Source organism: Ambystoma mexicanum, chromosome 9 (genome assembly GCF_040938575.1).
Source record: "Ambystoma mexicanum isolate Mex_15411 chromosome 9, UKY_AmexF1_1, whole genome shotgun sequence".
NCBI lineage: Eukaryota > Metazoa > Chordata > Amphibia > Caudata > Ambystomatidae > Ambystoma > Ambystoma mexicanum.
Window position 1 is genome coordinate 1,305,709,425 of NC_090931.1, and position 16,921 is coordinate 1,305,726,345.

At 43.8% G+C, this 16,921-nt stretch overlaps 1 protein-coding gene across 3 annotated transcripts in view; it reads left to right on the forward strand.

Moving 5' to 3' along the window:
• Positions 1-16,921, forward strand: part of MYLK (myosin light chain kinase) — a 1,914,870-nt gene that overhangs the window by 1,020,652 nt on the left and 877,297 nt on the right. For all 3 annotated transcript variants that reach the window (XM_069616671.1, XM_069616673.1, XM_069616672.1), the window contains one exon: positions 5,602-5,736. In XM_069616671.1, coding sequence (XP_069472772.1) covers positions 5,602-5,736 — 135 coding nt within the window. The remainder of the gene's footprint in view (positions 1-5,601; positions 5,737-16,921) is intronic.

The window sequence follows — 16,921 nt, forward strand, 5'->3', positions numbered from 1 at the left end:
ACCTAGCAACACCCCTGGGTCCATGCAAACTGCGTCGCTTTGCCGTGCGCGCTGCGCCCTCGATAGGAACATTTTAACATGTTAGCAGGGCCGGAAGGGACAACTGTCTTGGGAATGTCTGTTTACTTGCGAGCCAGTTCAAGGCAAACTCGAGACTCTGGAATTTCGAGCGGTTCAAGGTCCCTCGAACCTTTTCTTCTACTCGACCATATGAGGAAGCAAAGAGCTGTGCACACAGCCTGTGTCCACGCTGGGCAGGAACTGCCACTCCGACGGGCCAGGCCATTCCTTACTCCTGCAGGGGTCCTAGATCAAGTACCTCCAATGCGGTTAATCCTTATGGGAATTGGGAACAACTGTTGCCAAGCGCCCCGACACTTGAATCTGCTGTATGGAGCGTTAAATTCACCAACAAATACTATTCACGATCGTTTTTGTTTATTGTTAGTGCTTTTCCCTTTGTGTCCTGCAAATATTCTCTGATAACTGAATTTTGGAAACGGTGACCCATGCATATTTGCGAGGGAGCTGCGGGAGCAGTATGGACCCCATTAGTGGGGTCCTGCAGGCAGGGGCACTCAATCTAAAATTCCATATCTGGACCTCCAGTTTAAGGCTTTGGTTCAACAAGCACAGAACATTACAGGCAGCCATAAAATTGTGGTTGCTACAACATTAATGGTTAAAAAAAAAATCTCGAGAAATGACAGCATCACAGAACTACACAATACAAATGAATAAAGTGTTAAAGGTCGGTAATGCCCAAATGTTATAACAAACCAAGGAAAAACATTGCTATAGGCTGCATATACTCAGTTCATACCTTTTCAGAGCCCCGGTTAAATCCTAGTGGGTAAAAGAACACCGATTTTCCGACCTAAACATTATCCTCATAATTATTTGGCGATGTCCTCGTCAATTGCATCTCAATACTCACTCACTTAATGGCGTCCCATGCAATTTGATCTCGTATGTCAGCCATAACATCAAGATATCGCAATGCGGACGTGTCTAAATGCCAGTCATCGGGTATAGAGAATTATAAGAGATGTACCATAACCAGGGTGCAGGTTTTGCACGCGCCACTAGCTAGTGATGATTGACGCTTGGCAAGTAAGAAACTGCGTGCTGTCTATATGTACAGTATGGGGATGCCGAGTGACTTTTTGGTTAGTATTTTGCAACTTGACATTTTGCACCGTGCCATGTAAATATTTCAAAGTGAGTTTTAGTTACCCCTGCTCTTTTGCTTGGGCTTGGCAGAAAGGGACGTGCATTAAGAATGCTCACTTCCTGTGATAGAGAATCCATGCACTGCTCAGTCATTCAACAAATCCACTGCAATAGGCTTATGTTAATTATTCGTGAAGTGCTCGCTGCATAACTTCATTGGTTCTTGCTGCTTTTAGCACATTCCAGTAGTGGTTCTTCCCGGCTTTATTAGAACAGATAGGTCTTGAGTGATACACTGAAAGCATCTGGTTGGGGATGAGTTTTATGTATTGGGGAGGTTATTCTGTAGATGGGGAGCAAAAGCAACACATTGTCTCTCCCCTTGTTTCTTGCACCTTTCCTTGATGTGAAGCACCACCACAATGCCAAAACTATTGCTACTGAGAAAAGAAAGAGATAGGGTTTTGGAAAATGGGTGTCTGGTTGGCATGACAACTGGCAATGCTCGAATGGAATAGCCAATGCACAATGTGTTACTTTTAAATGGCCTTTACCCATATAAATTAACGATTCTGGATCTTAAATTTAGCCAATGGGAAATTAGGCTTTCTTGTCACATGCTTGCTTCTTCAACACTGCACAGTTACAAAGGGGAGGGTAATCTGGTCCTCCATGGCAGTGCATGGTGAGGGGGCAAGCAGATACAGTTTTCTAATGTAACTGTGTATGTGTATGTATTTTTGTGTGTGCGTCTGGTTGTTGATGTTTGTTTTTATGTATGCGTGCATGCAATGAGTTTATGTATGATGGGTGAAAGTGTTGTATGTGTGATGGGGGTGTGGGGCTGCAAAATTTAGGGCTAGATCCAGCCACGTCCCCAGCAGCCCTCACCCAGTGGGAGGTGCTGGGGGCATGGCATTCATTTTTGATTTACCCTGGATGCACAGTGAAGTATATTTTCTGTGCATCAAAGATAAAGCAAACCTAGAGTTAGTACGTGGCTAGACTGGCCTACATTTAATGCAGGCCAATCTGGCCACATAATAGCACTTCTGTTTACTTTACCTGTAATGTTGCATCAGGGGTAAGGCAAACCTGGTAAGAGTTATGGGACTATTGCCCCACGTTGAATGTAGGCTGGTCTATCCACATTATAACATTTGTTTGCTTTACCATTAATGCACAGGAAACCTAAGCACCTTCACCTGGAGTGCTGACCTCAGCCAGAATGGTGGACAAATCAGCATTCTTTCAAATGCCTAAAACAAATCCTACTCTAAACACCAACAGAAAACCATCTAATGGTTGTAGGATGACTTGTGAAAGGAAGGCTGGGCAGCTGCTGCACCCCTTACACAGGCCTCTCTCCATATCAAATAAAAAATCTGCAAAAAATGCAGACTTTAGGTAGGCTCTTTTTTAGATTAAGGAAACATATCCCCGTCACCAACCAACTCAAGCTTACAGTGGCTTTCAGTGCAGGCCAGGCTCTCCTTCAAGATCCGGTGCCCCTCATAAATCTGCATACAAGGCTCTACACCAAACTAACCTTCAAGAAAAGATCAAACACCAGCCTAACCGAGACCTCCACTCGAAACGGGTCAGTCTCCTGCAAATATCAAACAAGCATTGCGAAGCCAATAGTTTTGGAGTTTCTGTTTATTGCATTATATATTTAGCATGGGGGAAGGAATGTGGAATGACAGCAAAAAGGGGGGTAAATGACAGTGCAAAAGGGGGAAGAATGTGATTGGTTTACCCTTGATGCCAAGTAAAACAAATTCCATATCACATTAAGAACAAATATGCAGCTCTATCACTTGAATACTTCATGGTACTTGAACCCTAATTGTAAGTTTAATGTTCAAGGATATTTGTACCGTGCACTATTACCACCGGAGTGGTTCCCTGGTGCTCTGGCGGCTCTGAAAGGGGAAGGAGGGGTGAGTTAGTGAGGATAAGATGGAACAGTGCAAGGGAGCAGTGATGTGCTGTTGGCAGCCTCCGCCTGGTGGTTCCGTTGGCTGGGCTTCTGGTGTTTTACGGTTGGTAGTCGTCATGTGTGTTGTGTAGGTCTATGTGTGGTTTGTTTTTGTTGTTGCAGTGTAGTGAAGTTTGTGCAGATTGTTGTGTAGTAGGCACGTGGTTGTGTTTGGTTAGAGTTTGAGGGGTGAAATTGTTAGTGGATTGGTTAATTGGCATTACTGTCCTTGCAATTGTGTCTAGGTGCGATGCTTGCTATCGTTCACTATTCCATCTGTGTGTGGCACTTGCTAATCTACATTATCCTATCTAGATGTGAAGCAGGCTAGTGATCACGATTACATCTAAGTGTGGCGCGTGCTATCATTCATAATCCTATCTAGATGTGACGCAGGCTAAAGTAAGAATTCCATCTAACTATTCCATCTGAGTGTGGCACTCGCTAATCTACAGTATCCTATCTAGAAGTGAAGCAGGCTAGTGATCACGATTACATCTAAGTGTGGCGCGTGCTATCATTCATAATCCTATCTAGATGTGACGCAGGCTAAAGTAAGAATTCCATCTAACTATTCCATCTGAGTGTGGCACTTGCTAATCTACAGTATCATATCTAGAAGTGAAGCAGGCTAGTGATCACGATTACATCTAAGTGTGGCGCGTGCTATCATTCATAATCCTATCTAGATGTGAAGCAGGCTAAAGTAAGAATTCTGTCTAAGTGTGACACATGCTAAAATTGGCATGTATGTTAGTATGTAAATGCAAAGCAACATTTACAGTCATGCCATGAATAGATTTCAGCTGGTGGTAACAAATCTCTTTAGGTGTGCAAGGTGTAGGACCATGGTAGTCTACATTATGGAAATAAGGAAGAGTGGCGGGGGCTTTCTGGAGTAGAGTAATTGCTCTACATCCCACCCACGCCACACTTAGAGTTTTGTTGGCTTCTTTGGCTGCCCCTGCTGACACCTGCAGACACATCTTGGAGTCCCCACTGTAGGAGCCGCCCCTTTGCCTCGGGCCTTTAGCCACACGGGCTGCTGGGCAGAGGGTAGCCCAGATCAAGTCCAGTATAAGGAGGGGTTAGCCAATGGGAGTCAGGGGAGTATGGGCACGGGAGGAGGTACTTGAGGGGGAGAGTTGGTAATGTAACCTCGCTGACATCACAGGCCGCACTGGGTGAAATTATGGACAAATTACAAAGACATGGGCAGCCGGGGCGCAGCGCTTACATGAGGGCCATAGTGGAAATGGCTCAGGGAGCGCGATGGCAGAGGGGGTAGGCCCTCGAGCAAAACATGTGGAAGTAGCCAATGGGAGTCGGGGTTGGGTGCAGAAGGTGGTACTCGAGGGGGAGATTTGGTAATGGAGCCTCGCGGACATCACAGGCTGCACTGGATGAAATTATGGACAAATTACAAACACATGGGCAGCTGGGGCACAGCGCTTACCTGAGGGCCATGGTGGGAGAAAAAAAAAAGGGCATAATCCTTACCTCTAGGGCATGGAAGGCCATAATTGCATTCCCTTGAAGTATGCTGTATTCCCCTAAATGTTTTATTTTTTATTTTTGTCGAACTGTCTGAGAATTAGGTCTGCAAACATAGGTTGGTGTGCTGACTAGAAATTTTCAAACTGACCACCACCAAACACATTCCAGGATTTAATTTAAAATTTTAGATTTGTGAACAATTGCCATTATTTGTTGATTTGCTGCACTATCCTTGAGCAGAAAATTCACTATGTGAGTTTAAGTAAGAAATTAAACTTTTGGGACGCCATCGATTGATAGCCCTCCCACAAGATCCCTGTCGCAAATATATACCTTCCTATGGCCAATCACTGGAAAACGATTCGAATGTGGATGCGTAAATTCTGGTGGAAACATTTGTTTCAAAGTTGTTACTGGGCATTTGTATAGCGCCTATTCCCATTGGTATGATCTCAAGGTGCTGTGGGTTGAACGTCCTCAGAGATCGTAGTCCAGGTCAGTGGAGAAAGTAGGATGGTAAGTAGTGCATGTGTGCTCTCTGTATATGCAGTTAGACTGAAGTGTCTTGGCGGTAGCTGCATTCTAGCAGAGGTGGTGCTTGTATTTGAGATTGTGTGCAGCTGGGAACATTTTTATCGGGGGGTTGGCTGCGTTGTAAAGATCATTGACTTGACAGGGTGTATAAGCAATCGCACAATATCGAAGGCAACTTAACCATCATTTTCAGAATGATCATGTACATCTTTTGTCACTCAATTGTTGCACTTATATGAATTCATGTATGGTATGATTATATCAATGATTATTTTAGAGGTTTCTAAACGTGGAACTGAATTCATCTAGACATATGCCAAAATGCACTCCAGGGCTGCATGTGGCAGTCCTGTCATTCATTGACCCCCTCAGAAGAGGAAACTCACATTGTCCTCTTTCTTCCACTTGATTTCAAGGTCCTAAAGTTGAGGAAATTGCCCCACATTTTTCCAGCACCTTGGAGGGATGTGTCGTGACTGAAGGGCAGAGCTTCACTTTGCAGTGCACGGTGGAGGGTGTACCGGAGCCGGAGATCTCGTGGTTATTAAACGGTAAGTGGATCCCACTATGACTATGGGAACTCATGTTGGCGTTTCTTAACCCCCCCCCCCTCTGAACGGGTCTATCAATCAGGTGTTCGTAATAGTGACTTGTCGAAGCACCAACAAGGTTTTGTAAAAGCATTGATGGTCTCGCACAGCAGCCGACTTCTATGCCACAACTCAGTGTGTGATGCAGTTTTGAAGTGTGTTCACAAGGGTTCTGCATATTGATGCACGGGCCACGTTTTGCACAATTATTTAAAAACGATCAGGTTTTTTAAATAGTGCTTTCTGCTGGTTTCCTGCTGCTTCTAAGTGCTGTCATAATATATGTTACTATTTCCCAATTTAATGGCAATCAATGTTTATTTTTTATTTTATTTTCATTTAGTTTATACAAACTTTTGAAAAACTTTATCTTTAACATAAGATCAACATTCCATCTATCGTCCTTAAATATTCTTCACTAAACACCTTATTGGTCTCCTTCTCGAGGCTTGTTCTACCCCCATTTCCTCTACCTTTGCGCCAACAGTTATTCTGTCTTATCAGTCTTTTCAGAATGGTTGGTCTCCTGACCTATAACTGTGCGGGCCGCTGTTTTAGGCAACCACTGGATTCATTTTTAGGCGCTTCTGCAGGAGCTCTAAAAATCGCATTACTGCAATCAACAGTGACTTGCTTTCAGTCAAGTGTAGTTGTCTCCACCATTCTTCTTCAGACAGCGTCTGGTAATTTGTCATCATCTTTCCCATGCAGCTTCTCCCCACAGAATCGGCATAGAGTGTTTCCCCTTGATATCGCACGCCTGATTCCCAGAATTTCTTTTGTTTCTAGAATGTTTAGACGAAATATCAAGTAATGTTTTCTGAGGTGCTTGCACGGAGCCAGGGCCAGATATTTCTGAAGAGTATTCAGTTTTTTTGCTTCTTTTGGTTGATTTATCATGGATTTTTGACAGGCTCTTCTCTCCCCAATTGTGATCCAGTCGAGATCCAGCAATTTTCTTTTTACAAAAATCTGGATTATTCCATAATGTTGACTCTTCCATCCCTAGCTGTTTGAGGATTTCTCCACATTGCTGTTTCCAGTCTCTTAGGGCCGACTTTTTTTCACCTGTTTCGTTTTCAAATAGGATTTTGAACGGTGGTAAGTTCGCTTCGTCGTGCATTTTCCTAAAGAGCAATAGCTTGTTCCATATAATCCTAACGTTCAGGGTGGATATTCCTACTTCGTATAGAACACACGCAGTCGGTGTACTTTGTGGTATTTGGAGAACTTTTTTCCAGAAGAAACCTTCACACCGAGACCATATCTTGTGGTAACAGCCAAACATGTTCTCTGCCCCATAAATCAAGATCGGTGTAATTTTATTTTGGTAAAATTTTCTCACTGGCTCACACGTGAATTTCCCCAATTTCCTCTGCATTACGATCCCTTGTGAGGTTAATTGTCTGCAGCTATTTAGAATTTGTTTTACCATTGGTTCGTCGTTTATGCTGGAGTTGATTATTGTGCCCAGGTATTTTGTGAATTGCACTTTTTCTAGCTTCTTTGATCCCACGAACCAACTTGATCTATACTTGCAAGATTTCCTTCCTCTTTTGTTCTCCAGGACTAGGATTTCTGATTTGGCTGCGTTTATCTCTAGCCCGAGTTCTTCTGAATAGATCTTCAATGCAGACAATTTCCTCTGTAGGCCGACTGGTGTACGGTCCAAGATCACCATATCATCTGCGTATAAGATGTGACGCAGTTGGAATCCATTGATGGTTGGCGGAAATGAAGTCACGTTTGCATGGGCTTTTCCCACTTCCGAGATGTAGAAGTTAAACAGGGTTGCCCCTAATGGGCAGCCCTGTTTTACTCCCCTTTCTGTGGGAATTGGATTTGACAGATTTCCTTCTTTGTCTAGCCTTACTTGAATATGGGTGTCGGAGTAAAGTTCTTTAATGGCTGCAATTAAACTCTCATCACAGCCTCTCTTCTTTAGATTACACCACAGGATTTCCCTGTTTACTCCATCAAACGCGTTTGCCATATCAATAAATGCCAGATAGATTTTCTGGCCCGATCGAATGGCATCTATTTTTAGTAGGTTTAATATTAGGAGGTTTGTGCTGCAACCCACTCCCTTTACAAACCCAGACTGTCGCTCATCATAGATTTTTTTCGTGATCAATCCATAGTGTGAGTTGTTTAAGGAGCTGAGTTGCAAACACTTTACCTATAACGTCAAGGAGGGCGATGGGGCGGTAGTTTGATGGCTCAGACCGTAAGCCTTTCTTGAATATCGGAACAATGGTTCCTGATTTCCAGGTTGCAGGGATCCTTCCTTCCTTTATTATCGCCTTGAACAGGATATCACAAAATTCCGACCATTCATCAATGTTTTCTTTTACGTCAGCATTCGAGAGGCTGTCAGGTCCAGCGGCTCTGGATGTACTGCTGTTTGAAATTGAGGTTCGAATGTCCACTCTGTCTATTTGTAACTCCCATGGTACTTTTGTATGGATCTCCACTGTACTTGGACCTTTCCTTCTTTTGAACAGATTTTTATAGTAGCACTCCCAATTCCTTTCCGTTACCATATTTGTTATGATCGCTTTTTCTGAGTTAGATGATTCATTTATTAAGGCCCAGAATCCCCTGGAATTCCTTTGGTTCAGCGCCTTCAGAATTATCTCGGCGTCGTTTTGCTCCATTTTAGCTCTGTGTAACTTGTGCCAGTTGTTATATTGGTTTCTCACTTTTTTGGACTGGCTTTGGTTTGCTACTCCTTTAGTGGCATTGATCGATCTTAATGTTTTTCTCAATTCCCTCTTTTTTTTTAGCCACTTCCAGGTCGTACTTATGTTTGGCGAAGTTTTGGTTCCTTAGAGCATTCGTTTTTTTAGATTTATAAATTTCAAGTAAATGCTGGTATTAGATTGCCTCAATCAGGCCTTGCTCCTGTGATCTTTGCAGTTGTTCAGATACCACCTTAATATCTGGTTTCTTTATCCTTAGTCTGTTACGCCCAGGTTCCTCTGAGATGTCACATCTCCATTGTTCCTTTTTTTCTACTTTTCTCCATTTCCATTCCATTGATGTAATATTATGATCACTTTGGATGTTTTTAGTGACTGTGAAGGAGACTATTTCGTGTAGTATGTTCTCCGAGACAAAGATATAGTCTAAAATAGATTGCGGAGTTCCTCTTTCCCAGGTCGGCTTTGCTGGAATGTCCCCTCTTGTTGCTCCGTTAAGCATTGATAAATTTCTATTTGCCATTTCTTCTACCCAACATTCATTTTTAAGTCTCGCCCCGTTGGTCTTCGTTGTTTTTCGTTGGTCTAGGTCAATGAGTTTCCTATTGAAGTCTCCACATAGGATAATTAGTGCCTTTGAATCTTCTATTTTAATTGTGTCTATGGCTTCAATGATATCGTCTTCAAGCTTTTGGTTGAGCTTTGGAGTCGTGTTCCAGTATATATTTAATATATATAATTAGTCCATCAACTTCTCTGTGGGCTCTGTTTGTTCTAAGCAAACCTCCTGAAGGAAAGGTGACAAGTTATGGGCCGATTTTATTCTTAGTCCACATGTTCTTTTAATTAGAGTCAGTTGTCCTGACTTAGGCCGCCCCTTTTTTTGTTTTATAGCTGGGTTTATCACTACTTCGTAACCGTCCACACATGGTAGATTAGTGACCCATGTCTCTTGCAAACATATCAAGTCTGCCTTTTGTATCGTTTCAGGTGGAGATCCTAGGAGATGTGAAAATCCTCTGGTGTTCCACGAGGCTATCACCAGTGTCCCTACTTCGCCATAGCATTAGCTCCTCATTGTTGAATTCAATGATTTTGCCAACCAAGACCATTTTTTCCTTTCATCCTCGTCGGGGTTTACTTCCGGGGATTTAGAGTTCACTGGACCTGACTTTTCGCGATTATCCACTGTTATTTTGATTTTCTTCTTCCTTATATCGTCGGGAGGACCTACTACTTCAGTCTCCATTTCAGTGTCTTTAGACTTGACATTGGACACGTACTCCTGTATTACACTTTTTTCAGTTGTTTTGATTGCCGCTAGAGCTTTCTCATTTATTTTTTGTATTTTTGGTTCTTTTGTTTTTGCAGCATTGCTTCCCCTTAAGGCGTTGTCTACTTCGTACACTTGATATCCAACTTGCAGGAGTTGTCTCTCACTCATCATGATCAATTCTGCATCTTTTTTGGCAATGATGTGTAAGAGTACAAATTTCTGGTTCATCTCAGCCATGATTTCCACACAATCAATCCGAGCACTCTTTATTGCTCTTAACACAGGGATTTTTTGGAATATCTGTAGAATGGTGTACCGATTTAGTGGGGTATCGCCTTTTCTTTCGTCAATTTTCTCAACCAGTAGTCTATACTGGTGGTTTTTTCGTGTCGTTTTGGTGCCGACAATCAAGTTATGATTTCTTAATTTAGCTGATTCTTCGGCATTCCCTCTAGGTGCTCCGACTTCTCTTGCGGATTGTTGTGGATTTTCTTTCGGGAGCTCAGTGCCGTGCATATTGTTCTCCTGCTCATCTAATATGGGATTTTTTGTAACTTCCCTGATCTTAGATAAGTTTCCCTGCTTCAACATACTCTTCAACCTTTTCTCTTCTAAGGTGAGAAAGATTTGTGGGTCTTCCACCTTTTTGTAATTTTCTTTACTGCAAATTGAGTTTTTTTAGGTGTTTCTGGCCACAAAATCACTCTTTTGCTTGGCATTTCATCTTCTTTCTCTTTCTCGTATCCTTCCGTAGATGGTTTCTGCGGGCTTGCCTCTGACTCACGATCATCTTGTCCAGTATTACTGCCATTTTCGGTAGTTTTCACTACCCTATTGTCGTCCTTATTTTCTTCAGCATCAGACACACTGTAAATTGACATGTTCAACAATTCCTCCTCATCACCTTCTATGTCTTCCGCATCCAGGTCAATTGTACTCTCTGTCGGTGACCTATTGTCTTCAGTCAGGTTTTCTGGCTGTACTTTGTCGTCCACGTTTTGGGTCTCATAGTCCTTTTTTTTTTTTCCCCTTCAGTGTCGATAGTTCAGAATTATTTACAGTTACGTTCAATGCTTTAATGTTTCTGAAGAAGTTCGCTGAACTACGAGGGTTCCTGTTCTTCTGTACTTGTTGCTTCTTAGATTTTTTTTACAATCATTTGAGTTTGACTTGACTATTTTTGATCTCTTCTCGTTATTCACTCCTGAACAGATTTTCGGGTTTTCAAATATATCATACCACTCCCCCTCATTCTTTTTTGCTGGTTCAGTTACAGGCTTACTTCCCAGATTCTTTGTATTTGTGTCAATGGATTTAGACATTTCAGGTGGATTGGGTGGTGGGAGAGCTTGCTCTTTATCTACTTCTTTTTCATTTTGCTGTTTACTTTTCTCAACCTCTTTTTCTGTAGGTTTCGTAGAGACAGTCGAGGAGCTAGGCCTTGTTTTCTGTGCAATCTCCACGCCATTACACTCCATCCTTCCACAGTCACTCATCATACCTAATTACGAGCTCCTTATCATAACAGCAATTCTGTTGAGATACCCTTATCTCCCCTTCTTTCTTTTTTTTTTCAGACGGTTGCTTAGTTGGTCCAGATTTCTCGGGTAACTCTAATGTCTCTAGGTTGATCACTGAGGTCTGGCTCATTTGCACTGTTTTTGAGACTCGCGTTGCGTTTAAATCTCTCCTTCCTTCTCGTTCGTTTTGTAGTAGCGTAAGGGCTTGCCTTGTCACTTCTGCTAGGAGTTTCTTATCTTCAGAGTTATTTCTTAGGGATTCTTTTAGAGCTGTTAGTGAGATATCATTCCCTCGTTTGGATACCACAATCTCAGAGGTCATTTCCTTAAGGTCTGTCTCTAGTTTGATCATTTTAGAATTTAGTAGAGCGATCAAAGTCGTTTGGTCTCTGTAGTTCTCATTTAGGTTCTCGTACAGCTTCATCAGAGGCGCAACAGCTATTGTTGCGGCAGACATCAGAATTGGACTTGGCTTCGATATTGTTTCAACACAAGTCGATGTTTCATCTGTATTGTTTATTCCCTTCAGGGGTATCTCCGTGGATTTCCGCCAATTTTCATTTCTCATTGTTGTTGTACCGTCTTCATCATCCAAATCCATGGATGGGATTAAGGTGGCACGTCGTTTGGGCCTTTTCGGTGATTGAGTCTCACCAGATGTATTTCTTCCCATACTTCTCTCTTCTCTTTGGCCTTTGAGTCTTTTCCTCAGACATCGGTCCTCGCTTTCAGAGCTTTCTCTTCTGCGACTTCTCTTTTGAGACACTATAATCTCCTCATTTCTAGATTCAAATGCTGGCGAGTTTGTTTCTAAAGTCATTACTACGTGGATACTCCTATGCTTAGGATAGTGTAGCTCTGCAGGTAATGGATTTCCCTCGTTGGTGCTTATTTGAGATAGCCTTCGAGTTTGCAGCAATTTTGCATTCATTTTTGCTAGATCTTTTATCACTTGGTCCACTATCCCAACGGAATTTCTTCTTTCTCCTGAATTTAGATTATTTTGTGGTAGAGTATTTGGTAGTGTAGAGCTTTCCATCCATTCATTAGGGGGTGACCGCATCACCCAGGTACCCTCTGTTTTCTCTAGCGCAGTAAGGTGTTCTTTTGTGTTTAGTTTGGCAAGGGAGCCCCTTGTATCTTGTAGTGATTTGATCAATTGCTCATCTCCTTTGCTCGTGGTTGCTGTCATTTCTATTTTGTTTAACTGTGGTTTATGCATCTCAGCTACCTTTGTCCAAGCCAATAGTTTTAGCGAAGAACTCGATTTTAAATGCTCAACCTTGGCTGCCTCTCTTTGTATCTTCGTCAGGCTTATGTTCTTATCTTGAGTCAATTGGGCTGGGTCTTGTATTGGGTCCTCAGGCCTTGGCCAAAGGTGGGGGGTATTTGGAGATGGCTGGTCACTCAGAACCTGGTGTATCATAGCAATGCAGACTTCGGCACTCTTTGTTCCTAATTGGGTTCCCTCAGATTCACTGTTCCTTCCCTGTGCCTCGACCACCTGCATCTCTTTTTCCGTTTCCATGGTTGCTCTGGATTTTTTTCCGTGCGATTCTGGGGATCCGATGTACTTTGCCCTTAGCCTCTCCCTGCAGTTCTCAGATAGGACCTCTTTTTCAGTCTCAGGCTCATCTTTGGTTTCCTTCTCGATAGCCTCGTCCCGCTCTTGGTCTTCGTCACTTTCAGAGTCACTTCCTAGATCAAGAGTATCCATCGAGTCATTAGTGGTTCCTTCCCTTCTCAGCCACACCAGTCCCATATGTTCATGAGAGCCGATAGACCTGGGTGCCTCAGTGCTGGTGTACTGCTGCTGCCCAGTAGTGACGGTGTTGGGTGCCATCCTGGGACCGTTAACTTGGGAAGTGACGCTCTTACTAACCATAGTAGCGGCTACAGGGGCATTAGAAGAAGCAAAGGACTGATTAAAAGCTCGCTCCATGTCAATAGGATTTCCTATGGTAATGGACGTCGCATTCAGCCCTCGCTTAGCTTGAGCACGTGTATTAAGTTTATTCGTAGTCCCCCTCATTGCTGCTGACATTATCGGACAGTTCTGTTCTTAGAGCAACCAGCGAGCACCAGGTGTGACTTACAGTACTTGTTTTGTACCACGCTGCACAAGCTTTTATCAAGGACCTTTTGGCAATGTAGATTGGACTTACCTTTGGCTCCAGTTCGGGATCAAAGAGGGAATACCTCCGCAGTCTCCCGTTCCCTAGTCTCTAGTTGCGCTGTCAGCGCCAAACAGCCACACAACAGCCAACGCCCTCCACCCCAGCCGGGCTCAACGCCGCGAGGGTGAAAGTGAATGCTTTTTCAGTGTGGTTTGGGTCACGTGACTCCTCACGTGAGCAGCAACAAGGCTCCGCCTCCTCCTGGGAACGAAGCAACACGCTGCCAGTGTCTAGATCAGCTGATGGTGTAAATTTCGCCGTGCAGCTTCTATTTCATGGGTCTCCGATGGACAAGAAAAGTCCTCACACAGGCAACACAGGCAACGCACCGCTCGCCTGAAAGCGAATGCTTTTTCAGTGTGGTTTGGGTCACGTGACTCCTCACGTGAGCAGCAACAAGGCTCCACCCCCTCCTGGGAACGAAGCAACACGCTGCCAGTGTCTAGAACAGCTGATGGTGTAAATTTCGCCGTGCAGCTTCTATTTCATGGGTCTCCGGTGGACAAGAAAAGTCCTCACACAGGCAACACAGGCAATCAATGTATTGTTCTTGGAGGAATGAAGACCCGAGTTGGCCCTTTCGGGTTTGACCTTGCAAAGTAAACGCTTGACCCATGTCAGAAGATGCTTACCCATGAGCTGTCCACCTGCATTAAGACTACCAAGCAATGTTACTGTTATACAAAGCGTCTAACCGGCGCAACTCACCTGTCCGTTGTGGTAGTTGCTGTGATGAGGAAGCAAGACTGTTGGGTAAAGCGGTACTGAAGAATACACAGTGCTGGGTACCAACCAAAGTCATGTAGGCACTGGATCAGCTCCTAATGCCACGGGACGGCACTTCCCTGATTTTCATGGCATAAAGACCATGCAAGCATTATCACGCAGCTTGTCCAGTAGTCCTCTATGTAGGGGGCCATCAGGTAGAATGGCAGACTGGAGGAGTCGCAGCAATCTGGATGGTATCACTCAGCCGAGGCACAGGGCAAAGGCAATAGAGCGAAAGGCAGGGGGGGGAAGATAATACCAGCAGGAAGGGGGAAGGAAAGGACCAAGGAACAGGACAGAAGAAAGGAGCGAACTACGAGCACACGTGGGCAGAGGAACAAGCACAGCTGATTCCGGGCGGATGCACGGTCAGAGAGCAAACTGCGTTGAGACGCGGCAAACCAGTGCCTGTGTGTGCCTGATGAGGTAGAGATGGCGAGAAAGAGGCTTGACCTGCAAGCGGACACTGCCGCAGGGCCAGCAGGACTAAGCATGCACAGTGTGTCGAACTCAACATCCGCAAATGCGCTGTCCAGAAAAGATGACCACGCCCATAGAGCCGAGAGCTCTGACGGACTGAATGTGGCGGAGATGAGTGCCAGCTGGGATATAGCCACCAGGTTGGGACCCTTCGGAACCGGAGACAACGTCCTGTCAAGGAGGTGAGTGGCGTGACAGTTACTACATATTCATATCATCAACCCCCACTCCTTGTGTAGGGACATATTAGAAGACCGAATTATAAAGGCTTCCTATTTTCCATTTTTACAGATTTTTACACATAACTTCATATGGAAATCACTCTTTCCTTTCCGTTTTTATCTGTTAAAAAATGGGGAAAAAACAGAAGTGCATGTCTCTTGGTTTTGTCTTTAGTTTGTCAGTCATGCATTGCAGGTCAATGTCTGTGCAAAGTAACACAACGGAGGTCAAAAAAGGGGACAGAATTTCTTTTTAAGTTGTTTAAGAGGTTGTCGATATGCAGACGTTCACTTTTTCAAGAACATAGTTCTAGGAGTTTCCCATTACAGGCACGCAAGTGTTTTCCATATAAATAAATGTGAAAATAAACTAGTTACCGCTTATTTTTGTAGATGACAAAAAATATAGGTGAGTAGAGAACATTACCAAAAAATAAATGTGGATAAATACAGATGGACAAGGTGCACCAATAAACCATACGCTCAGGAGACTTACTTTTTATTCCGTGTGCCAGTGTTATGGCATGTCAGAGGAGCAAACGTGACCTGCAAAGGAGGAAATGAGGCGGGCGAGTAGCTGTGTGCACAGGCACGCACATCCCAGGGGTTGGGCGCCGAGATGCAAAGATCAATACATCAAAGAGATGTATTGAGGAGAATTTGGGGAAGCGAGAAAATACAATGATTGCAGACAAACAGATTACAAGACTAATATTTAGAGTATGTACATGTGCTGCAAGATTATCTGCTGTACTTGCATGTATGTGCAGGTGCTAGGGCAGGTATTGTGGGGGCACAATAGGCAGCGCTGGTTCTCCTTCCAGGGAAACCCTAAACAGGAACCAAGTATCCAGGATAGTTGGAAATGTCAGTAGGAACGGTGGCTTTGGGCTGCTGCGTTACCGACAGTGTGTATTTGGAAATGATAGTGAGTGTGTAAGCATTTCTGCAGAGCTGGTCGGGGATCCGGCACATTCCCACAGCGTTGGCAGTTGTGAATGGAAGTGTGAATGGTTACTAATGCAACCAAATGACCCAGGTTTCGCTCATGTCACATCCACTAATCTCCTGTGCAGATTTCAAGTAAAAATCATCTCTAATAGGCCGCTGCTTGTGTGTAACTAAAAGTAGCCAACCACATAATACAATTTTGGAACAATTTACTTTGTAGTGGTTTTGTTGTTTGCATCCCATATTTAAACATTCAGATTACCAGATTCTTTTCACAAAATCCATGATTATTTACCCTTATTGTGTTTTTTTTCCCCGCATTCTTTCATGGGCCTCATTTTTAAACTTCAAAGACCAGTGTAAACAAATAGTCCTAATGATTTAACGGCTTTGGTGGCCATCTTGGGGTCAGGCAGATGCATAGGTAGGGGTTTGTGGCACGGGTCTGCCTACAGTCCCTGTATTTTGCAGTGAGCATTCTGGCCTATCCTGCTTCCTAACAGAATATGTGCAGGATTTGGTCTTTTCCAGTTGACATAATTGGTGTACGCATGATTCAGCACCTCTGCAGCACAGCACTTAGTGCTGATGGCTGCTTGTCACTGTGATGAATCTAGTGAGATCATCCCTAAGATCGCGACATAGGCCTCCTCTCATGTGACCAGGGAAAGGCAGCTTCTACGTGATATTGTTCCTGACCCTAGGGTGTGGGAGGTGTTCTGCGGGAGGATCACATGGGAAGGGACTCATGTAAAGGGGAGTGGGAGACCACTCCAAATGATTCCCCCAATATACCTAAAGCCTTAATAGCTCATTATACACAAATTAACAATGTTGACATAAAAACAACTACGAACATAAAATCCCATAATGCCTGTGGTACTGGGATGAGGAAGAGGGATTCAGAGTTGAAGTATAATGAACGGTCTAGTTGTGTGGTTGAAAGCACCTGAGCAGGACCTTTAAATGTATACATGAGTTTTGTGTGCAGGAGAAGAGGGAGGAAGGATAAGCTAATGGTGCAGTAGTGGCGGCAGCAGGACCATGTGCA